Source organism: Balaenoptera physalus, assembly GCF_965194825.1.
Source record: "Balaenoptera physalus genome assembly, chromosome: 19".
NCBI classification, from domain to species: domain Eukaryota; kingdom Metazoa; phylum Chordata; class Mammalia; order Artiodactyla; family Balaenopteridae; genus Balaenoptera; species Balaenoptera physalus.
The window spans coordinates 3117413-3142333 of record NC_138900.1 but is presented as its reverse complement, the minus strand read 5'-3'; the positions used below and the strand labels follow the sequence as shown (position 1 = coordinate 3142333).

The 24921-nt window shown below is 56.2% G+C and overlaps 1 protein-coding gene across 4 annotated transcripts; it reads left to right on the top strand.

Annotated features, from left to right (window-relative positions):
* Positions 1–2: 2 nt before the first annotated feature.
* Positions 3–24921, top strand: SSC5D (scavenger receptor cysteine rich family member with 5 domains). Of its 4 annotated transcripts, none has more exons than XM_082436195.1 (14): positions 3–869; positions 1331–1357; positions 1680–1988; positions 2694–2813; positions 3002–3115; positions 3448–3756; positions 5741–6058; positions 6308–6487; positions 9057–9374; positions 11368–11940; positions 12023–12337; positions 12539–12706; positions 19665–19829; positions 22909–24921. In XM_082436195.1, exons 1-14 carry the CDS (start codon positions 464–466, stop codon positions 24831–24833), a joined length of 5247 nt encoding a protein of 1748 aa, XP_082292321.1. In that variant the 5' UTR covers positions 3–463; the 3' UTR covers positions 24834–24921. The 4 variants fall into 4 exon arrangements, with proteins under 4 accessions (XP_082292321.1, XP_082292322.1, XP_082292323.1 ...); XM_082436198.1 differs by having other exon boundaries at positions 696–869; positions 12020–12337; XM_082436196.1 differs by lacking the exon at positions 2694–2813 and having other exon boundaries at positions 12020–12337.

Sequence of the window (24921 nt, the reverse complement as noted above, 5' to 3'; positions counted from 1 at the left end):
CCCGCTCCCTGCCAGCCCTCTGACTCACGCTCCCCATTACCAAAGTTTTTCCACCTCACAGCTGCTTAGTGCAGAGAGAGAGAGAGAGAGTGTGTGTGTGTGTGTGTGTGTGTGTGTGTGTGTGTGTGTGTGTTTAGTCGCCCTCCCCCACCCAAGCCTTGACCCTTGGTCCCCCAACCCCTGACCCCAGTTTCCTCGGGAGACACGCAAGTTCAACCACGGCTCCCTCAGACAGGAGGCTGGGGACTTTTGCGCGCAGATCCGGGGTGGGGGGATGGAGAGAGGAGTTTCTCCATCTCTTTTCCCAATCCAGGAAGTTCTTCCTGGTGTCTGGCTGCAAGCCCTCTTGCTGCACCGGGAGCCCCAGTTGTGCCAGGTCTCCAACCCCGGCATCTGATGTGAATCCACCCTTGATGCCCTCTGGTCCCAGCACGCTTCCCTGGCTGGACAAGAGAGGAGGCAGATGGGTGGGCACCCCACCCGTGCACCCCTGTCCCCCAACGTGCGCCCCTGCCTGGATGCTTCCCTGCAGCCTGCCGCCCCCAGGCCGGCTCCCAAGTGGGTGTTTGCAGTTGGACACCCTCCCTCCTGCCTGCCACCGCCCTCCTCCCCAGGCCTCAGCCGCCGGCCAGCCCCCTCCCCGCCCCCCTCCTGTCCCCTGCTGCCTCCTCGGCAGCCTCTCTTCCTCCTGGCAGAGCGTCCAGCCCCTGCCTGCTCCTCCCTGGGTCCCGGGCGCCTCTGGCAGGAGCCTCCCTCCCTCCCTCCCTCCCTCCGGTGGCCGCTAGCTCCTCCCCTCTCCTGCTCCTCTCCCCGTTCACCCCATCCCTGCCCCGACTCTGCAAACATGAGGGTCTTGGCCTGCCTCCTCGGTGAGTGACCCTTCTCCTCGGGGACTCAGGGGCCTGGGCCCCACCCTCTGACCCCTGAGCTCACCCACTGGAGAGCCTCAGACTTCCGGGGCCTCATCCCTGTTGCTTGGGGGATACAGGACATCTGGCCCTCCCTTGCCTGATCCCCCAGGGACCCAGCCTCTGGCACCCCCGTCCTACCCTCTTAGGAGCCCCAGGGACCTACCTCCTACTCCCCCTCCCCCCACCCCACCAGCCCTGATCCTGTGGGGGGTCACCCATCATTTGACCTTTAGCCAGGCCCCTGGGGGAGTGCAAAGGGCCTGGGCGCCTGCCCTGACCTGAGGCATCTGGGGCCCCGCCCACCTCAAGGACCTGAACCTCGCCAGGCCCTCAACCCAGAGTCCTGCTTCCCAGCGGCGGGGTTTCTGGTTCAGAGGCATGAGGCCTCACTCTGTCCACCCCTCCAACCTCCCTTCCAGTGGCTCTGATGGGGATCCAGGCTGTTGGTAAGTGGCCCCAAACACTTCTTCCATCTGGCCTCGCTCAGCTGCAGGCCCACCCCGTGCCCAGCCTCACCCTCCAATGGGACCCTGGTCGCCCCCATCCGCCTATGACCTCGGGCACCACTTCCCCCAGGACCACCTGGGCGACGGCCTCCTGCTTCCTACGGGGCACCACTGCTCCCCTGGGTACCCAGGAGTTGGGCTCCCCGTTAGCAGCCAGGACACTGGCCTCCCGGTGATGCCCTGCAGGACAGCCCCCAGCCCATACCCTCCCCCTGGCCCCAGGGTCTCCAGGACATCACAGCCTTTCCTCTGTCCTCCCCAGAGCGGCTGCGTCTGGCCGATGGCCCCCACGGGTGCGCGGGCCGCCTGGAGGTGTGGCACGGCGGGCGCTGGGGCACCGTGTGCGACGACGGCTGGGACCTGAGGGACGCCGCGGTGGCCTGCCGCGAGCTGGGCTGCGGGGGCGCGCTGGCCGCCCCCGGAGGTGCCTTCTTTGGGGAGGGCGCGGGGCCCGTGTGGCTGAGCGAGCTGGCCTGCCGGGGCAGTGAGCAGCAGCTGGGCCTCTGCCCCCACCGCGGCTGGAAGGCCCACATCTGCTCCCACGAGGAGGACGCAGGCGTCGTCTGTGCAGGTGAGGGGCCCTCGACCCCCTCCAAGGGACACTGCTTCAGAGACGACCCAGGGACCCAAGTCCTCAGCCCAGTAACTCTGAGAATCCAGAAGTCCAGACACCCCACCCCTGACACCCCCTGCAAAGCCAGGACTTACCACTACCCTGGAGGGCCCAGCCCTGCCTCACTCAGGGCCTGCCCTCTTTATAGCATCTGGGGATTGCATGGCGGGGATATTGAATAATATCTTCCAAACTTAAAGGGAACTTTGAGACCAATAAACAAAGCAGTAAAGTACAACTATGGAGTTTACTGTGGGGAACTCATACAGGCAGGATGGATCTGGCGGGCAGTGAACCATTTATTTGCAGCTGTGCTTCACTCCACCGCAAAGGGTGCAGGAAGATTTAAAGGGGCCAACGCTAGAGACAGAATCTGAGTACCAAGGGAGAAGCATGTTTTCCTCCCCCCAGGGGGTCTTATGACCATTATTCCTCATGGACCATTAATCCTCTGTGTCAGCAAAAGGCATCCTTCCTGTTTTCGTATCAGACGAAGGCAAGGGTAAAAGTTGATTGATAGGGAACCTCTCTGGCTTGGGCGTGTTCCTCGTGAGTGGGCTAAAGCTCAGCCATGCGACGAGGGGAGGGGGTAGGGCCGCGGGCCTGAGATGGGGCTGACAAAGCAGAGCCAGTGCGGCCCAGCCACACGCTGCTCTCCCGAAGGTCAGCGTGTGTCGGACTCCAGGGATTGGGACGACTCACCTTCAGTCCTGGATGGGGACCCCTGGCCGGGGCTGTCTGGGGAGCTGAGCCCCGGCTCTGAGGAGGCCCCGGTGATGCCTGGTGAGCCCCCCCACATGTGCCCTGTCTCCAGCTTCGGCTGTGAGGGAGAAGGGACAGAGGCCCGTCTCCTCCACAATCCCGAGGGCCCCCGCCAAGGCCCCCTTCAGACCCCTGGGGACTCTCGGGACTGACCTGCGGCCCCAGGAGGTGCAGCTGCCGATCTCCCTCCCTGCTGTCTCCTCACCCAGCCCCCCGCCCAGCCGGGACCCCCCAGAGCGGCTCCCGGAAGAAGAGCCCCCGGCCGCCCAAGCCCGCCAAGTCCACTAGGGCCCCTTTGCTGACTCCGGGAGCCCCCCGCCAGGGTAAGTCCGCGCAGGCCTCCCCTCTGCAACAAATCTGGACAGGGTGAGGCCGTAGGCCCGCTGGACCAAACCGGGGACCCCCCCCCAGGTATGGGGGAGCACTGCATCCCCTCGGGATTCACAGTCAGGCCCAGGCTCCCCACCCGGTCAGGAGACCCGGGTGTCCACTCCCGGGACCCAGGACCTTGGCCTGCTCAGATCCTGGCTCTCCCCCTAACAGCCGGCTGGCAGGCCCATCTCAGGCCACTGACCCCCCCCGCGGCTTGAATCCGCGTATCCCCAGCTGCCTCCCACGAGGCCCCTGACTGCCCCTCTCTCCGCCCGCCCGCCAGAGCGGCTGCGCCTGGTCTCCGGCCCCCACGGGTGCGCGGGCCGCCTGGAGGTGTGGCACGGCGGGCGCTGGGGCACCGTGTGCGACGACGGCTGGGACCTGCGGGACGCCACCGTGGCCTGCCGCGAGCTGGGCTGTGGGGGCGCGCTGGCCGCCCCCGGCGGGGCCCGGTTCGGCCCGGGCGCAGGGCCCGTGTGGATGGACGACGTGGGGTGCGGAGGCGGGGAGCAGGCGCTGCGGGACTGTCCCCGAAGCCCCTGGGGCCGGAGCAACTGCGACCACAGCGAGGACGCAGGACTGGTCTGCACCGGTACGTGCCCGCCTCCCCAGACCCCTCCCCCAGGGCCACGCCCCCTCCCCGCGCTCCGAGGTCACAGCTTTAAAGAGCGCTCCAATCCCCTTCCCTCCCCTCTCCCTCCCTTCCTTACTCCCTTCCTCCTTTCCTTCTCTCTTCCTCCTTCCTTCTTTTCACACTTACTCATTAAGCCCCATCCACACCGGGCACAGACCCAGTTCTCGCTCTCCTGACTTTCAGGATGCAGCGGGCACAGGGCAGGGGTGGCCCACAGGTGTGGGGTGGGAAAGTTCAAGGGCTGCACGCCGACTAGAGGAGCCTGCCCGCCTACCCGCACAGGGGGCAGGAAATGCTTCCGTCGGTGGATGGGACAGGGGAGAGGGAGCTGCAGAGGAAGCTGGGAGCCGGCTCCGGGCCTCACCCCCACCTGCCTGGCCTCCCGGGTGGATGTCCTCGCCCCACCCTTCATGGATGCAGGACAGAGGCTCAGAGATGTAAAGCAAATGACCCAGAACTTGACTGCCGGGTCTGTCCCGCCGCACAGATGGATCTGGGTATCTAGCGTGTAGGGTGTGGTGGGGATGGAGACCAAGGGGACACAGGTCGGGGCACAGATTGGTGGACCAGAGGCAGTGACGGTGGCGCCTCCGTGGGAAGCACGTGGGGGCAGAAATGGGGCCTCTGAAGCCCAGTTCCCAGGAGGTGAGTTGAGTCTCCAGCGGGAGAAGAAGTCGTTGGGGAGAAGAAGTGAACCCCATTGAGGGGCCCGGGAGCTTGGCGTCTTACCGACCCCTCTGCTCCTCAGGGCAGCCCCGTGAGGGAGCTCGTCACTCACAGCTGGGTGATGCCAGCAGGAGCATCTCACCCTCTCTGGTCTGTCCTTTTCTCTAGACACAGACTGCAGGCTAGAGAGATGGACTCCACACTCCCCACAGGTGACCCAACTCTCAGCCCACAAAGACCCAACAGAAATGTACCCCCAGACCAACAAGAGGTTAACATCTAGACTAGTGGTTCTCAACCCCACTCCCCGGATGACATGGAGACATTTCTGGTTGTCGTGACTGTGTGGGGCACTGGGGGTGCTGCCGGCATCGGGGGGGTGGAGCCCAGGGATGCTGCTGGACATCCTACTGCGCGCAGGACGGCCCCTCACAGCAGAGGACGACCTGACCCCCGTGTCAGGGGCGCTAAGGCTGAGAAGCCCTGCTTCACAGGCTGCACAAGGCAGCTGGGGAGTGGGGACCTGCTTGGGGAGGTGGGTGGCGGGCATCAGGGCCGGCGACCCCAGGGCTCGCCCCTGGGGAGGCAGGGACATGGGGGGCAGTGGATAGACCAGAGTTGGACTCTTGGAGAGCGACTTCCCAGCTCAGAGTCTTTTCCTCACTTGCAAACTGAAGATGGAATGGCTGCTTTCCAGCCCCATCTTGAGCGTGAAGCAGGACACCACACATAGCCTGTACTTGCTCATCCATCCTAGTCACCTGAGCACGTGGCCTGTACCTGCTCACCCATCCTAGTCACCTGAGCACGTGGCCTGTACCTGCTCACCCATCCTAGGCACCTGAGCACGTGGCCTGTACCTGCTCACCCATCCTAGTCACCTGAGCGCGTGGCCTGTACCTGCTCATCCATCCTAGTCACCTGAGCGCGTGGCCTGTACCTGCTCACCCATCCTAGTCACCTGAGCGCGTGGCCTGTACCTGCACACCCATCCTAGTCACCTGAGCACGTGGCCTGTACCTGCTCACCCATCCTAGTCACCTGAGCGCGTGGCCTGTACCTGCTCACCCATCCTAGTCACCTGAGCACGTGGCCTGTACCTGCTCACCCATCCTAGTCACCTGAGCACGTGGCCTGTACCTGCTCACCCATCCTAGTCACCTGCGTGTGTACCTTAGTACCTGCTCGTCCATCACGGTTTCCTGCGTGCGTGGCCTAAAGCTGCTCATCCATCAGTTTCCCGTCTCTCTGTTCTCCTCCCTCTCCCCACGTCCAGGCCCGGCCCCCAGGCTGCGTCTGGCAGACGGCCCCCACGGGTGCGCAGGCCGCCTGGAGGTGTGGCACAGCGGGCGCTGGGGGTCCGTGTGTGACGATGCCTGGGACCTACGGGACGCCGCGGTGGCCTGCCGCGAGCTGGGCTGCGGGGGCGCGCTGGCCGCCCCTGGAGGCGCCTTCTTCGGGGAGGGGGCTGGACCCATCCTCCTGGACGATCTTCGCTGTCGGGGAAACGAGACGGCCTTGCGCTTCTGCCCGGCGCGGCCCTGGGGCCAGCATGACTGTCATCACCGTGAGGACGCTGGGGCCGTGTGTGATGGTGAGGGGGCCCTGGGAGAGAGGCCAGGGAGGGGGGCCTCGAGGGAGGGGTGAGAACTGGGGGGTCTTGTGTGTCTTCCTGAGGTGTACCCCAGGGCCCCGCACTCCCTCCGTCCAGACTGCCCACCTGCCCCATGTCTTGCTCATCGTGAAACCTCATTCTCCGTCAGGGGTCCTGGCATGGCAGGTGTGGGGAACCGCCTGCAGCACAGCAGCGGGTGGTGGTCACCTCTTCCCTCTCACACCCCAGGTATGCCTCTGGGATATGTCCCTCCCACGGCCCCCGCCGCGGTGGGCAGCAACAGCTCCAGGCCCAGGGAGGCTGCATCCAGGCCCCCACCCCCCACGGTGAGCCAGGCCCCACGGAGAGCAGGCATTTCACCTCCGCCCGCTTCCCCTACTGCCCCTCAGGAGCCTGGGCCGGAAGCTGGTGAGTCCCTCCTGCTCCCCCCACCCCAAATGTGGGGCTTAGCAGCTTCTTCTTTTTTTTTTTTAAGATTCTTTGCCATGTAGACCATTGCAGAGTACTGAGTAGAGTTCCTCGTACTATACAGTAGGTCCTTATTAGTTACCTCTTTTATATATAGTAGTGTGTATATGTCAATCCCTATCTCCCAATTTATTCCTTCCCCTTATCCCCTGATAACCATGTTTGTTTTCTACATCCGTGACTCTACTTCTGTTTTGTAAGTAAGTTCATTTATACCCCCCTTTTTTTTAGATTCCACATATAAGTGATATCATCTGATATTTGTCTTTCTATGTGTGACTTATTTCACTCAGTATGACAATCTCTAGGTCCATCCGTGTTGCTGCAAATAGCATTATTTTGTTCTTTTTTGTCGCTGAGTAGGGGTTTGGCTTCTGTTTCCTGCCCCCCCTGCCATTCCCCACAACTCCTAGGTGCTCTCCTTCCCTGCTCAGACTGTCTTGGGGAAAGGGAAGGGTGGAGGGGAGGAGACGGAGCCCACACTCAGAAGGCCCCTGCTTGGTTCAATGCTCTGCTCCGGCTGTCTTGAAACTCACAAGGCCGCCTCCTTCTCACAAATATCGAAAGAACTAGATCAGTGATGTTGTTTTAAAATACAGGCTTTAGGGACTTCCCTGGCGGTCCAGTGGTTAAGACTCTGCGCTTCCACTGCAGGGGGCACAGGTTGATCCCTGGTTGGGGAACTAAGATCCCACATGCTGTGTGGTCCGGCGAACAGGTGAGACCACTGTCATTGCAGAGATAGTTGGTTTCTCACAATTCCCAAGAGGAGGGGGCACAGCCCGCACACGACGCAGGGCCACACGGGAAGCACCAGGGTCCAGCAGGAGGCAGAGGGAGCAAGGGGTGACGGTGGGCAAAGCCTTGAGTGTGGCTTCATGGGGAGGAATGGACAAGGCAGGGTGAGATGACTCAGGATCGGCTGGTTTGCATCATTTCGGTGGGTTCTGGAGCGTAGGGGCTGCCCCTTGTTGGGTACTAGCCCTGGGGAGATGGGGCAGGTGGATGGTGGCCGGGGTGTGTGAGCCCGACAGGAGGTGGTGGGTGAGGGCTCTGGGTGGGTTGGTTTCATATGAAGGGCACACTCCAGTGGTTTCCCGTCTCTGGGAATCAGCAATCCCTCCAGATGTCAAAGCATCAGGTACAGCAAATAAAAAGCCATGATTAATACAGCCATCTCCTCAAGGTTGCCAAAGGCTGAAAAAGTGGGAACTTGATCACTATTAACTGAGGCCTGCTTCCCCTTTTTCTGAATAATAATAATAATAATGATAACAACTGCCATAGACTCAGCTCTCACTGGCTCACGTGACCAGTGCTGTTCCAAGCCCCTTCATCAGGTAAAACTCCCAGCCACTCGCAGGGTAGGTACCGTCTGGTTTCCACGTTACAAATGAGGCCGCGCAGCTAAAAAGTCAGAAAGCCAGGACTCAAATGAAGGCAATTTGTTCCAGAGACCACTTTCTTTATTTTTTAAAAATTATGGTAAAATATACACAACATAAAATTGACCATTTTAACAATTTTTTGTTTTTCTGGCTGTGCCGCATGGCATGCGGATCTTACTTCCCCGACCAGGGATCAAATCTGCGCCCCCTGCAGTGGAAGCGCAGAGTCCTAACTATTGGACTGCCAGGGAAGTCCCATTTTAACCATTTTAAAGCATATAGTTCAGTCGTAAAAAATACACTCATAATGTTGTGCAGCCATCACCACCACCATCTCCAGAACTTTTTCATCATCCCAAACAGATACCCCAGACCCATTAAACACTCACTACCCTCCCCCCCATCTTCCTAGCCCCTGGCACACACCACTTGATTTTGTGTCTCTGTGAATTTGCCAGCCAGGCGCTGTATGTAAATGGAATCGTATGGTATTTGACCTTTTGTGTCTGGCTTATTTCACGGAGAATAATGTTCTCCAAGCTCATCCACGTTGTGGTGTGTGTCAGAATTTCTTTCTTTGTAACGGCTGAATAGTATTCCATCGTATGGATGGACGACATTTTACTTATCCATTTGTCCATTGATGGACACTTGGGTTGTTTCCACATTACTGCTATTGTGAATGATGCTGCTGTGAATGTTTGCACACAGGTATCTGACTGAATGCCCATTTTCACCTGATTTTGGGTATATCCCTAGGAGTGGGATTTCTGGATCATATGGCAATTCTGAGTTGAGCTTTCCAAGGAACCACCCTGTATCCCTGACTTTTTTTTTTTTTTTTTTTTTTTTTTGGCGTGCCGCGAGGCTCGTGGGATCTTAGTTCCCCAACCAGGGATTGAACCCGGGCCTCGGCAGTGAAAGCACGGAGTCCTAACCACTGGACCGCCAGGGAATTCCCTATCCCTGACTCTTTATTCCTGTGCCTGATGCAGACGATGGCACAGCACAGGCCTGGATGAACACTTGCTGCTGGGAAGGAAGGGTGGATGAATGGAAGGAAGATGGAGCGAAGGTGGAGGAAGGTCTGACTCGAATTCTTTGGGTCTCTCCCACCCCAGGGTCCCCCCAGCTACGCCTGGTGGCCGGGCCCAGCAGGTGCTCAGGCCGGCTGGAAGTGTGGCACGGTGGGCGCTGGGGGACCGTGTGTGACGACAGCTGGGACCTGCGGGACTCGGCTGTGGTCTGCCGGGAGCTGGGCTGCGGTGGACCTCGGCAGCCAGACCCTGCTGCCGGCCGCTTCGGCTGGGGCGCCGGCCCCATCTGGCTGGACGACGTGAGGTGTGTGGGGACCGAGGCTTCCCTCGCTGACTGCCCTGCCTCTCCCTGGGGGAAGCACAACTGTGCTCACAACGAGGACGTTGGAGTTACCTGCACTGGTAAGGAGGCCCTGGCCGTTCGCTGGCTCCGGGAGGGCTTCCTGGAGGAGGGAACGGGAACTAACATTGGCACTAACATCGATTGAGCGCCCACCTCCTAAGCCCCCGCCCGTGACCGTATTCACACCTCACGATACGTCCAAATTGGTGGATGTTATGGCCATTTTACTGAGGAAGACGCTGAGGCACAGAGAGGTTACACGGCAACTGAGCGGCACAGCTGGGATTCTTCCTCCTCTTCTTCCCGCCAAGAATCAAGGAAGTCTCCCACCTAGAGGGAAGCTGAAAAGGAAGAGGAAAGGAAGCAGGCATGGGGCACCGGGAGATGGCGAGAAGCCCGTGTGATGGGAGGGCCAGTTGAGGTAGACTCAGGCTTGGCCCGTGTTCATTCATTTGCCGTTATTTATCCAGCGCCAGACGCTGAGCTAGGTATTGGGTCCTCGGAATGCAACGAACGCGACCCTGGCCTTTGAGGCTCACCGTTCACTGTGAGAAAAAGATGCCCCGACAAATCGCTGCAAACCCGTGTGACACATTATCATTTGGGAGGTCCCCAAGACCACCCTCGGGTTCCATAGTTTTCTAGAAGGAGTCACAACAATCAGAAAAGCTGTCTCGCGTTCCAGTGGTTAAGACTTCGCCTTCCAATGCAGAGGGTGCAGGTTCAATCCCTGGTTGTGGAGCTAAGATCCCACATGCCTCGCAGCCAAAAAACCAAAACATAAAACAGAAGCAATGTTGTAACAAATTCAATAAAGACTTTTAAAATGGTCCATATCAGGACTTCCCTGGTGGCACGGTGGTTAGGAATCCGCCTGCCAGTGCAGGGGACACGGGTTCAATCCCTGGTCCGGGAAGATCCCACATGCTGCGGAGCAGCTAAGCCCGCGCTCCACAACTACTGAGGCTGCGAGCCACAACTACTGAAGCCCTCACGCCTACAGCCCGTGCTCCGCCAGAAGAGAAGCCACCGCAATAAGAAGCCCACGCACTGCAACGAAGAGTAGCCCCCGCTTGCCGCAGCTAGAGAAAGCCCGAGCGCAGCAACGAAGACCCAACGCGCCCAAAAATTTAAAAAGTCAGTTGAGGGAAGAGGCATGTGGGGCTGGGTCCAGGAGAGACCCTTGTGGAGCTTCCTCACGTAATTCTCCCAGCAACGACGCATAACAACGCACGTGAAGTATTGCCAACCAGGGACGACCTCCCAGCCTTGGCGTCAAAGTGTTTATAGGATCTCAGTCATGAGATGTGGCTGGTGGCCCACTGGCGGCCCGTAAGTCACACTGTTAGCAGAGATGATCTGGGTGGCTCTGGCCCCACAGGGAAACAACACACTCTTACCAGGCAGGACGTTGAAAGGGCTTGGAGTTTCCCCCCGGCAGCCAGGGGCAAAGGGCCAAAGCTTCCTTTGGACAAGATTAACCCTTGTCCTGCATCAGTAACCCTTGGCATCGCCCATGGTGTCTGCCGCCTTCCCTGTGCTTATCAGAAAGATGTAAGGTGAGCCGTGGCAGCTGGGAGGATGGAGTCAACCATTCTGCCTGAAGCTAAGGCACTTTCCCCTTTCCCTCCCCTCCTGAGGGCCACGGGAGCCACAGAAGGGTTTTGAGCTGGGCAGTGACCTGGTACCACCCTGGTGGGGCGGTGAGAGCTGGGCACGGGGTGTGGGGGAAGACCAGTCAGAGGGTACAGGAAGCCAGGCAGTGGCTGGGCAGATGGAGAGGATGGGTCAGTGTGAGGGGGTGAACGGGGGCAGTCACATCATGACTGTAAGTGCCCAGAGGCGGGATGGTGCCGGGCGTGCCTGGCCACCGTATGCCCCGGGTCTGGCACAGGGCCTGGCTCGTAGGAGATGCTTTGTAAACATCTATGATGTGAATGAATGCATGGGAACTTGGTGGTTGTCTGTAGGGGGAGATGAGAGAGAAGGAGAGGCCTGGTCGGACAATCACGGTGTCTGCTGTCTCCCCTGTCCTCCTCTCCTGTCTGCCAGGTACCCCCGGCCTGGACTCCATCTCAGACCCCTTCAGTTGGAGCTGGATCCCTGGCCTGGGTAGAGACCCAGATGCCTGGCTCCCGGGGGAGCTGGCCACCAAGCCCTCTGCGAGGCGGACCCCCAGCGTTGCTGAGAAAACCACCACCAAGGCCCCAGGGAAGATGCCCAAAAGCACAAAGAAGTGGGTGACCAAAACCGCAAAGAGACTGACCACTCAGCCCCCCGTGATATCAACCACTAAGTACTCCAGGGCCACGGGCACCCAGAGTCCCCCAGAACTGACCTCACTGACCACCACCACTCCGACCACTGAGGCCTCCCAAAGACCGACCTCCGAGCTTACCACCACGCCGACCACGGAGGCCCCTCACAGGCTGACCTCACACACCACCGAAAGGCGGACTCCCCGGGCCCCCCGGGAACAGACCTCTAAGACCCTGGCAACACCGACTACCCAGGGTCCCCGAGGAATGACCTCTGAGGCCACCATGGAGCCATCGGCCGAGATCCCAGGAGTAGGTACTCCAGAGTCCTCCAAAGACCCAGCCCCCTCCCCCACTGGGGCATCAGGTGAGAGGAAGGAACGTGGAGGGTGTGGCTGACCCCTCCTGACCCCTGCTGACCCCTCCTGATCTGGGCTGTCTACCAGCAGGCCTGTTCCGGGTTCGTCTGGCTGATGGGCCCAACCGGTGTGCCGGGCGGCTGGAGGTGTGGCACGCTGGACGCTGGGGGACAGTGTGTGATGACAGCTGGGACCTGCGGGATGGCATGGTGGCCTGCTGGGAGCTGGGCTGCGGAAGGGTTCGGCCCCGAGTGGGCAAAACCCACTATGGCCCTGGCACCGGGCCCATCTGGCTGGATGATGTGGGCTGCAAGGGAAGTGAGGCCTCGCTGAGCGACTGCCCCGCTAGGGCGTGGGGACAGCACAACTGCGACCACGAGGAGGACGTGGGGCTCACCTGCACTGGTACGGCGGGGGGCGGGGGGTCAGTGGCCAAGGAGTCAGGGTGGCATGGGGGTGGGGACCCAGAGTCACTCCAGGAGATTCGGGAAGGGGACTTCGGAGCATCGGGAAGGGAACTTCGGAGCAACGGGAAGGGGACTTCGGAGCAACGGCAAGGACCTCTGAGACGGGTCGGGGCTCTCCCCTTCCCCAATCTCTCCCAAGGCTATGCAGACGAGGAAGACTATCCCCCCTGGACCTGGGACCCCACCTCAGGAGAGGGCCTGGCCAAGGGGACCACCGCTGCAGCGGTGCCTGCACACACTGTCTCCTGGGGCACCGCTGGGAGCCCAGGGGCCCCCTCCCCAGCGACGAGGCGCCTTCCAAGCACAGGTGAGGGGCATGGCCGGGGTGGGGAGGGGGCCTCCATAAACCTCTGTTCACCTCCCTGCCGGGCGTCCAGAAAGATCCTCCTAAATGAGCTGGCCTGGGTCTCAGAGACCCCAGACAGGTTCTCCTCGGCTCCAGAGACCCTAAGAACATTCCCTTCTTGGGCTCGGCAGTAGCACTGTCCCCCAGAGCCTAAAGGAGACCCCAGCCACACCCCCTGCGGTGTGATTCGCGGAGAATCCGACCAGGCTCAGCAAAGCCCCGGCCCGCAGTCCTCCTGCAAGCCAGCCGGGGCCTTGGGAGCCCGTGCCCCGCGATCCAGAGCCTCGACGGACGTCCCCCCAGACCTCACAGCCGAGGCCCACCCTGTCACCACGTTGTCTCCCCACCCCAGCCCCTCAAACCTGTTCTCCCAGCTCACGCTCTGGTCAGGGTCGGGCTGTGGCTCAGAGGCGGGGTGGGGACATCCGGGTCGAGGGTTCTGTCCTCAGCCTGACCCCCTTCCTCTGGCCAGTGGAAGCAGCCTCCAGCCCCTCAGCTCTGTCCCTCTCTGCCCCTCCGCCTCTGGCTCGCTGTCGCCTGCTTCCCTCCTTCCACCTCTGCTGCCAAGGGCCTTGACCTTGGCCTTGACCTTGACCCCCGGGGCCTTGACCCCCCTCAGATGCTGCCCATTTCTCTACCTTCCTCTGTGTGTGTGTGTGTGAGATCTCTGTCCCATCCCTGCTCAGGGTCTCTCTTGATCGCCCTCGGCTCCTCTTTCTCACATTCTCTCTCTTTTTTTGGCCTCGCCCGTGTGGCACACGCGATCTTAGTTCCCTGACTAGGGATGAACCCGTGCCCCCTGCAGTGGCAGCGCAGAGTCTTAACCACCAGAGCCGCCAGGGAAGTCCCAAAGGAATTTACTTTACTTTTTAATTTCATTTTTAAATTTTTATTTATTTATTTCTCCCTCTCTCTTTTCCCTTTCAATTTCTCACCCTCCTCATCTCACTTTTTTTTCCACCGGCCATTTCTTTCTCATCACCTTTCTCATTTTTTTTCTTTCCTTATCAAGTTCATACTCCCATCATTTCTATTTCTCTCTGTCTTCCCACAGTCAGCTTCTCTTTATCTTTTCCCCTCTGCGTCTGGCTCTTTTTTCTTTCATTTTCCATTTCTCACTCCCCCACCCCAACCCGTATCTATTTCTCACTGTACTTCATGGCCAGCTTCTCTTCATCTCTTCTCCTGTGTCCTCCTCTTTTTATTTACATTTTCAGTTTCTCACGCTCATCGTTTCTGTTTCTCACTCTATTTTTCACGGTCGGTTTATCTTTTCAGCTCCGTGTCTCTTTTTTCTTTCTCTTTCTCTGCCCCTCCTCGTCTCTATGCCTCGTCAGCCTCTCTCACCATCTTTCCCATTTTTTCTCCAAGTCCACACCCCGTCACCCCTGTTTCTCCCTGCTTTTCGCGGCCAGTTTCTCTTTCCCCTCTGAGTCTTCCTTTTTCTTTCACTCTAACCGCCACGCCCTCCGCTCCGTTTCCCACTCAACCTCCCCCCACCCAGGGTCGGTTCTCCCCTCAGCTTTTTCTCCGTCTCCTCATCCTTCTCGCTGACTCTCCATCCTACCATTTCCCGCGTGGCGGCTTCTTCCCCCGGCTCTCCCGACCCCGTCCCCCCGCGACGGCCGCTCTCTTCCCCCAGGTGTGGCCACTTTTGTTCCCTCTCCGCGGGATCCCGCCCCTCGCGCCTTTTCCCGCGTTTTTCACACGCTCAACACGCATGCGCACTCCGAGGGCCTCTGCGAGAGGGGCGGGGTCTCGGATGGAGGGGTTGGCAGGGCAGACTTCAGTCGCCCCGCGCCGTGTGACGTCACAGGCGCGGTGCGTCTGCTGATTGGCTGGCTGGCCCACGTCGCGGCAATAAAAGCGGGTGAAGAGGCGAATGAGCCCACCGTCTGCGGTCTGCTTCGGTGTGGTGCCATGCCGGCGGGGAGGGGAGGGGGGCGCGGAGCAGGCATTGGAGGTACGGAGAATTGGGGTGGGGGGCACCCGAGCTCTTAGTTAGGGCTCAGTTTCCAGAGGTGATGCTCCTCGGGTGCAGTGTGGCCAGGATTTCTGAGCCTTTGTTCTCTGCAGCCCGGTGCCACCTCCTCTATCCCTTAGCGCCCCCTCGTGGCGGAGAGGTCAGATGCTGGGCGCGAGGCACAAATACATACAGAACTAGGAATTGCGCGATGGCAATCTCAGGAGTCACGTGTACAACCTTAGTAATGGGAAGACTTGGAGGGAGGTGCAGGGTGGCGTGGGGAGAGGGGAAACGACAGACAGGAATTCCTATCCTCGTTAGCAAGGTGGCCTTGAAAAAAATGACTGCTTCTTTGAACCTCAGTTTCTTCCTCCGGAAAAAACGAAAACGGGAGCTCCAAGGTCCCTGGAAAGAGTCAAGGAGAACTCACTGTGCCAGGCACGCATGATTCCAACTGGGTGACATAGGTCCTGGTGTTGCCCCTGTGTTTCAGGTGGGGGAAAAATGAGGCTCAGAGAAATTAAACTTTTTAACTCAGGAGCCATTATTGAGATCCATTTTAAACGATTTCGCGCACAGTTTGCTCGTTGGATTGGAAAAGATTCTGGAATAACTGAAGTCATTGCAAGAGTGAATTCTGGAGTACAGCTCGCTGGGTTCCAGCTGTGGCTGCGCTGGGATTTAGAACAACGAGCTGGGTGACCTCAGGTCCTAATGCAATGAGCAAAATGTGTGTGAAATCATTTAAAACCGCAAAACATTGGTTGTTAAGAGTTATTTACCGTAAATGACCAACAGCTGCAGGATCCCAGGGACGGAGTGATTATTTCCAGTAGAGCGATTGGGAAAGACCTCGCAGAAGAGATGGTGTCATTTTCACCAGCAGATACCAGGAGGAAGGGGATTCTCAGAGAAGCAGAGGCTGGAGTTGAGAAAATTGCATTGCCTGTTTGGGCCACGTCGTCTCTGCTAGACTTTTAGCTGTCTTGTGTTTGGCTATGTCAGTTTCTATTGTTGCCACAACACCGCCACACATTAGGGGCTTAGACAACACAAGTTTATTATTTTGCAGGTCTGAAGGTCAGAAGTCCCACCTGGGTATCACTGGCTAGAATCAAAGTGTCAGCAGGGCTGTGTTCCTTCTGAGGCCCGAGGGGAGGATCGTTCCCATGCCTTTTCTAGCTTCTAGAGGCCCCTCCACTCCTTAGCGCATGGCCCCTTCCTCCATTTTCAAAGCCAGCAATGTTGCATCTGTCTCTCTGGTCCTTCTTTTGTCTTTACATCTTTGTCACTACAGCTGGGATAGATTCTCTCATTTTAAGGATTTGTGTGATGAGATTGGGTCCGCTTGGATTAATGTAGTATAATCTCTTCGTTTCAAGTTCTGGACCCATAATCATATCTGCGAAGTCCCTTTTGCCAGGAAAGGTAACATATTCACAGGTTCTGGGGATCAGGGCTTGGACATCTTTGGGGAGCGTTATTCTGTCTACCGTGGGATCTGTGTTGTAGAGACTTAGTAGAGACTTTTTTACATACTTGTTGAATGAATGAATGAATGAACCAGTGAGAGACCGCTGTGTAAGTCTAGAGAGAGTGTACAGGAGACGAAGCTGGAAACTTATGAAGATTGAATTCTCACTTTCCGTTTCACTGAAGCAAAATTTCTTGAGGCTTCCAGGATGATGGAATTTGGAGACGCAGACATTAATTCGTGTCTGAAATGTTTGCTGTGTGGCAGGCATGAGTACTAACCCCTGGGAACACAACAGTGATGCGCACAGCAAGGGAGGGGGAAGGGAGGGCTACGTGTTGTAATTTAAAATAGGATGATCAAGAGAGGACTTACTAAGAAAGTGCCATTTAAGTGACAGCCTCAAGAAGGAGAGGGGGGAAGCCATGCAAACATCTGGTTGGAGAGTGTTCTGTAGAGAGCGGACAGCACATGCAAAGGCTCTGAGGTGGGGGTGTGCTTAGCTGGTTCAAGAAACAGCAGCAAGGTCATTGGGACGGAAGTGAAGTGGTTGATGGGGATGATGGCAGGAGATGAGGTCTGTGGTACATTGTAAAGACGTCTGCTGTGATGGGGAGCCTGGAGGGAGCTAAAGGAGCTGTCCAGACAGAGGGAGCAGCATGTGCAAAGGCCCTGTGGTGGGACCTTGGGAGACCGGCAAGGATGCTGGCTTGGCGGGAGTGGAGTGAGCCAGGCAGGGGGAGAGTGATCGGGGATGAGGCCAGTGTCTGGGTTTTATTCTATGTGCAGAAACCCTTGGCGTTTTAAGCACTTTAAGTTATGGAGGACGTGATCACATGTATATTTTCTTTCTTTTTTTGGGGGGTGGGGGGGCGTGCCTTGCGGCATGTGGGATCTTTGTTCTACGACCAGGGATCAAACCCGTGCCCCCTGCAGTGGAAGCGCAAAGTCCTAACCACTGGACCGCCAGGGAAGTCCCCCACATGTGTATTTTCAAAGCAGTCGCTCAGGATGCCTCAGGGGGGTGGATGTAGGTGTAAAAGTGCATGCAGGGAGACCAGAAGGTCCATGCAGACGTGACGGTGGCCTCAACCAGGGTGGCAGTGGAGATGAGAGAAGTGCAGGTGTTCAAGCTACATTCCGGGGGTTGAGCTGGTGGGTTCGAGTGATGCGTTGGGTGCAAGGGTTGAGGAGAGAGGGGGAGGTAGGGGATGGGGACCCGCCTTTTACTGAACCAGGGAACACTGCGGGGTGGGTGCACAGGATCCAGAGTGGGAATATTAAGAGCTCCATTAGTGATGTGTTTGACACACCCAAGTGGAGACATGAGATACGCAATCCTGGAGCTCCAAGGAACGCCTGGGAGGAGGGAATTTGCAGCTGTGGGAATGGATGAGGCTATGCAGATGGACAGCCATGTCTAATGGAGTTCCCACACCCAGTGGGGAGGTGGGATGACTCATGGACTCGGGATATCGCTGTACGTCATGGCTGCGCAGGGGGGAGGGCATCCAAGATTAAATGCCAGATTACATTTAGAGGTTGCGTGGTAATAAGAGCATCAATAATAGCTGATATTCATTGAATAATCTCCGTGTGCCAGGCACCATCTAAGTGCATCCCATGGTTGTTTGTTTTTTTTTGGCCGCATCGTGTGGCATGTGGGATCTTAGTTCCCCGACCAGGGATCGGACCCATGCCCCCTGCGGTGAAAGTGTGGAGTCCTAACCACTGGACCACCAGGGAATTCCCCAAAGTGCATACCATGGTTTAACTCACCTCCTCCACGTGGAACATTATGAAATGAGTACTATCCTTATCCCCATTTTATAGGTAGGGAAACTGAGGTCCAGAGAGGTCAGGACAGCAAAGGGCAGAGCCTGGATTCCAACTGCAGAATTCACACTCATAACCACTCCAGCCACGGAGACTGGGAAGAAGCCTATGATAGAATTAGCTCTGAAGAACCCAGGAAGCATAGAGCAGGGTGTAGCCTCCTCAAGGGGAAGCAGGGAGTGGCCTTGGAATCAAATTCTAAATAAAAGCTCACCAGGGAAGGAGTGAGGTGAGACCCAGGAGATCTGCCCCTAGAGGGAAGAGGTCCTCGTTCAGAAGCAGATAGACCTGCTGGGTCTGAAACCCAGTGCTGCTTCTTAGTTGCGTGACCTTAGGAAAGTTCCTTGCTCTCTCTGGGCTTCAGTTTGGTCATCTGTAGCGAAACTGCAGCTTCTCTGCCCACCAGCTCCCCATGAGATTGCCAAAAATTTAAAATGTCTCTCAGTGGCAAGGATGAGGGGATAAAGGTGGGCAGTTTGACAGCATCTAGAGAGATGCCTTCCGCACAGCAGTCCCACAATTAGGTGTTGAGCAATTCTCACTCATGAAGAATCCACTGCAGCAAAACATTGGCCACACCAAACCGCCCGTCCACAGGAGCATAGATGAATCGGCAGTTGTGTGTTCATACGATAGAATATTACACAAGGTTAAAAAAAAGAAGGAACTAGAGTTATATGCATTTAACTGAAAGGGCAGCTTATCACTTGCCAGCCCTGCGACCCCATGGAGTAGGTGCCGTCACGATACCCATCGTACAGGTGAGGAAACAGAGTCGTGGAGAAGTGAAGTGACTTGCTCAGCCAGCTAGGAAGGAACGCAGCCAAAAAGCAGGCTGTGAGAAGGTGTTTGCTGTATATATGTATATGTGCAGTCTTTCTAGTTGTAGGAAGCTAACACATGTGGAAACAATGTAGCATTAGGGAGTCCCACCTGTATAGCTAAGGTGTAAAGGCATGCTTGGGAACTATTAACTAAAGGCTTCTCTGACAAAGGGAAGGGATGTGATTGGGTCTCGCAAGGGTTGTAACTCTGCAATGCTGCTTCCTTTTTTTCGATGTATATTTTAATTAAAAAATCGAATCGATCACACACTAATGGATCATGAATGACAATGTGGCCATATCTTAGAGCACATTTTGAGTACACACGGACCCAGGGAGTATGCCTGCACTTGGTGGGCTGACATTGTAACAGGAAGACAGCTTCAATTTGTGTTCTTTTTTTTTTTTTTATGAGCTTTTTTTTTAACTTTAATTAATTAATTTATTTATTTATTTTTGGCTGTGTTGGGTCTTCGTTTCTGTGCGAGGGCTTTCTCTAGTTGTGGCAAGCGGGGGCCACTCTTCATCGCGGTGCGCGGGCCTCTCACTATCGCGGCCTCTCTTGTTGCGGAGCACAGGCTCCAGACGCGCAGGCTCAGTCGTTGTGGCTCACGGGCCCAGTTGCTCCGCGGCATGTGGGATCTTCCCAGACCAGGGCTCGAACCCGTGTCCCCTGCATTGGCAGGCAAACTCTCAACCACTGCGCCACCAGGGAAGCCCCTCAATTTGTGTTCTTGATGGAGTCCTCCTAATGCCCAGCATCTTGGAAAGAAATCTTCACAACACTGTTATTACTCGGTTCTCCCCGTATCTCTCAAGGTGGCGAGGATGGTTATGAGCCTTCTTGGACGTGGGACACACCTTCAGGAGAGGTCCCAGCCAAGGGGACCCCCACTGCAGGCATACCTGGACCCCCTGGCACCGCTGGCACCACCAGGAGGCCAGGCCATTCCTCTCTAGCTCCAAGGGTCCGTGGGGATACAGGTGAGGCATGTGGCTGGGGCGAGGGGACCAGGGTGTTTGTGTGGTGGGATGGAGACTTGGACTCCAGATTTCCCCATGGTGACCCAACTCTCACCCTAGAAAGACCAGGCAGAAATATATCCTGAGACAAGGGGTTATTATCTATACCAGTGGTCTTCAACTGGGGGCAACTGGCAACATCCGAAGACATTTTGGGTTGTCATGACTGGGAGCAGGGAGGCTGCTGGCACCTGGTGGGTAGAGGCCAGGGATGTTGTTATACATCCTCCGGTGCGCAAGGTACCCCCCACTGCAAAGAATCATCCAGCCCCAGACGTCAACAGTGCCAAGGGTGAGAAACCCTAAGCTATACCATGTAAGTCACTCTGACAGATAAGAAAATGACAGGAAATCCTATAAGAGAATGGGCAAAAGATACAAACAGGTGATTTGCAGAAGAGGAAGCCCAAATGCCCAACGAGTATGTCTAGAAGTGCTCACATTCATCACGAATCAGAAAATTCAAATTAAAACAATGACGAGCATGGAAAAAAATTTGAAAGGTAGATAATACCAAGTGTAGGTGAGGGGAGGGTGTGGGGAGACAGGCATCCCCACTGGCTACAGCAATTCGATAAACACAAGCTAGTGGTCTTTAGTGAAATTAAATATGATTATACGTTATCACCCAGCAATCCTGCTCCTAGATCTATATTCCAGAGAAATTCTTGTACAGGCTTGTAAGGGAATATGTATGAGGATGTATTAGGGAATTGGAGGCAAGTTAATTGTCCAACAGTAGGGTAACAAAGAAGAGAAATGCAATGGTTACACATGATGGAATTCTATGCAATAGCTAAAGCAATGACGAGCTATATACACAGCAACATGGATAGGTATGAAAAACATAACACTGAGGGGAAGGTCAAACAGAATGAGATTTCCAGCAGAATATTATTTGCAGAAATTAAAAGCACAAACACAAAAATACACATACACTTATATATTAACATAAACACATCTATGCATTCCGTATTGTTTAAGATCACACATATGTTTAAGGCCATATGTGAAACACATTAGAGTGGAGGTACCTATGGGAGAGGACGAGGGGATGGAGATTGGGGTTAAAGAGCAGAAAAAGTAAGATAAAGCAAGAGAAGACATTGCAGGGACTATTAATGACAACGTACAGTGGGGTATGAGTAGCTTAGCTCTCTGCACCTTGGGTCTGAAAAATTAAAAATCAATACCACTCTAGGTTACTGAGTCCCTGTACTATCGAACTAAGCTGAGATTCTTGAAATAATAACTAGGAACAGTTAACATTCATCAAGCAATACACCATGTGTCAGGCGCTATTTTATGCACTTTATATGTATTACTCTTTAACATATTTATATGTGTTAATCCTCGTAGCAGCCACATGAGCCCTACATGAGTGATGTAAGTGCTATAATTGTTCCCATTTCACAGATAAGAGAAATTGAGGCACAGACATCAATGACTATGGCAGTATAAATAATCAAGAGAATGCTTATCGTGTGCTAGGCGTTGTGTAAGTGCTCTGCACACACACGATCTCTCTGAATCCTCATGATTACTCTGCAAGGGAGGTATGTGGGTCATCCATGGTTTACAAATGGGGAAGAAACTGAGATTCAAGGCAGTTAAGTAACTTGCCCGTGATTACCCAGCTAGGAAGTAATGGAGCTGGGGTTTAAATCCAGGCAGCCTGGCTGGAGGCCAAGCCCTTTACTTAACTGCTCCTCTGACCCTGCAGGGGGACACGATGCACCTCAAAGACGCTGCAGAAAAGTGGAATTCTGTTGAGCTGTGCTGTTCAATATGGTAGCTACTGACACAGGTGGCTATTTAAATTTAAGTGAATCAAAACTTTGAAAAAGGAAGGACCTACTGTATAGCACATGGAAGTATACTCAATATTTTGTAATAATCTATAAGGGAAAAGAGTCTGAAACAGAATATATATATATGTGTGTGTGTATATGTATATATCTGAATCACTCTGCTGTACACCTGAAACTAACACAACATTGTAAATCAACTATACATCAATTTAAAAAATTTAAAAATAGAAATCCATTCAAAGGTAAAAAAAAAAAAATTGAAACAGGAAACATTCATTCCTTAGTTGAACTAGCTACATTGCAAGTGCTCAGAAGCCACAGGTGACCAGTGGCTACCATACTGGATAGCACAGAACATTTCCATGACTGAGAAAGTGATACTTAATGGCCTAGACTCTGTATGTAAAGGACTTGGGTTCAGAGCTTGTCTCTGCAACTTTCAAACTGTGTGTGACCTTGGGCAAGTTACTTACCCTCTTGGCCTGATTTCTCTCATCTGTAAAAAGAGCTTAAAATTCACATTTACCTGGAAGCAGGGCCTGGAAGAGGGTAAACCTTCTCACTTTACTCGGGCCTAAAATTTGGGGGCATTCCAAACACTTAGTAATGAAGATAAATAAGATCTTAATACCATAGGTTAAAAAACAAATGAATGCAAAAACAATCCACGATGAACTAAATAAAATTTTAACTAAAGTCAGGATCTGACCTACCTCACCAGGATCTGACAGAGCCAATTTTAGGGGGGATTCCAGTGAGGTAGGTCGGATCCTGTCTTTAAAATTTTGACTTTTTGTGCATTGTAGATCTTTTGCATTAATTTTGATTGTTTAAAAATATGGCGTAAAGAGATTTGTCTTGATTACTGAGATTACCCTTCAGATTCCCCCTCATGCTATGCACCGTCTCCCACTCCCCTCCCGCTCTTTATCTCCCTTCATCCCATCTCTGCCCTTCGGCCCCCTCTTGCATCCCAGGCACCCCTCCATATCCCCCCTCCCCCCTGCCTGCCCATCTCCGCATCTCCCAGAGGGGAGGACGCCAGGTGGCGCCTGGAGACATCGGAGGAGGCGTGGAGGTGGGGCACTAGGGCGGATGAAGTCTGCCGGCGACCCATGACGTCACGACGCTTTCTGCCTTCACATTGGTCGGCCCACCCCTAGAAGGCGGACCATGCCGCGGGGTGGGCGGAGCAGACTGACCTCCGCCGGCCGTGTTTCTTCCAACAGGTTCACTGAGGAAACCGTGGCACGAGCGACGGCTGCGGCCCACAGCGGCCAGGACTGCGCCCCCCACCACTTCCCCAGCCCCCTCCGCCTCAACGGGGCCCCCGGGCCCTGTCCTGACCTCTGACTCCGCGCCGCAGCTCATCCCCACAGCAGCTTCAACGCCGGAGGTGACCTCTGACCCTCCCGCCACTTTGCCGCCCAGCCCAGACCCGGCCTCCTGGACGAACTCTCACCGCACCTCGACAACCCCTGGCCTTACCTTATCCACCCCTGATGCCACCGTGTTTCCAGCGCTGACTCCTGGGCTTTCACCCACTCCACCACCCACCATGCCCAAAGAACTGACCTCTGACCCCTCTGCACCAGCGGTGGTGACCCGCCTTTCCCCTACCTCAGAGCTGACGCCGGAGTCTGACACAACCCCAGCCTTGGACACATCTCCATACCCCAAAACAACTCCAGAACCTTCTAGTTTCCCAGACCCTTCCACAAGCCCTCACCCCACTACCATCCCTCACTCCACCATGACCTCTCACCCTACCACGACCTCTCAACCCACTACCACCCTTTACCCCACCACGACCCCTCACTCCAAGACCTCTCACCCCACCACGACCTCTCACCCCACCACAACCCCTTATCCCACCATGACCTCTCACCCCACTGCCACCCCTTACCCCACCCCTCACTCTACCTCAACCCCTCACCCCACCATGACCCCTCCTCCCATCACCACTGGTCAACCCATCACAACCCCTTACCCCACCACAACCCCTCACCCCACCACGATCCCTCAACCCACCACGACCCCTCAACCCACCACGACCCCTCAACCCACCACGACCCCTCAACCCACCACAACCCCTTACCCCACCACGACCTCTCACCCCACTGCCACCCCTTACCCCACCCCCACCCCTCACTCTACCTCAACCCCTCACCCCACCACAGCCCCTCCTCCCATCACCACTGCTCAACCCATCACAACCCCTCACCCCACCACGACCCCTCACCCCACCACGACCCCTCCTCCCATCACCAGTGCTCAACCCATGACAACCCCTCACCCTGCCGCGACCCCTCACCCCACCACGACCCCTCCTCCCATCACCAGTGCTCAACCCATGACAACCCCTCACCCTGCCGCGACCCCTCACCTCACCACTACTGCTTACCCCACCATGACTCCTCACCCCACCTCAACCCCTATGGTCACTGCCAAGTCCCTTCTAACTTCCTTGGGAACAGAACTTCCCTTTCCCTCTTCAGCACCAACAGTGAAGCCCAGCCCACACCCCCGGCTGACCTTCACGGGGGCCCCTCACCCCTCCACATCCCAGATGTGGAGCCTAGAGCCCTCTCCAGCAACAGAGTCCAGCCCCTGCAGGCCCTCTCCAGCCCCGAGCACAGACACGCTGTCCACTGAGAACTTCACACCACCCACAAGCCAGAGCCCCAAAGTAACCTCTCCACCTACCCAGACTCCACACTCAGCCTCCGACCCCACTGCGGCCCCTGACCTCCACCTGTCCCCTACGGCCCCCCCCTCGGATCAACCTCCCCCTGACCGCCTCACCCTAGGGCCAACTCCTGGTCAGAGCCCAGGCCCCCTTGGCCCATGTGAAGCCCCAGTGCCACCTGTAAGGGTCATGGCCTGTGATCCGCCTGCCCTGGTAGAGCTGGTGGCCGCTGTGAGGGATGTGGGTAGCCAGCTTCAGAGGCTGACACAGGCCCTGGAGCGGGACCAGCAGGAGCGCCAAGCCCTGGGACTGGGGCTGACCCAGCTGGTGGAGGCTGCGCAGGGTCTGGGGCAGCTGGGTGAGGTTGTAAAGAGACTGGCAGAGGTGGCCTGGCCCCCCAGCACACCTGCACCAACCACTACTACCCCAGAGGAGGAAGAGAGGCCTCTGCGGGGAGATGTGTGACCTTATCTGGGGTCTGAGGGACTTAAGACACTCCCAAACCAAAATAGGAAAACCAAAGTATCTAATTAAAAACAAAATGTGAATGATG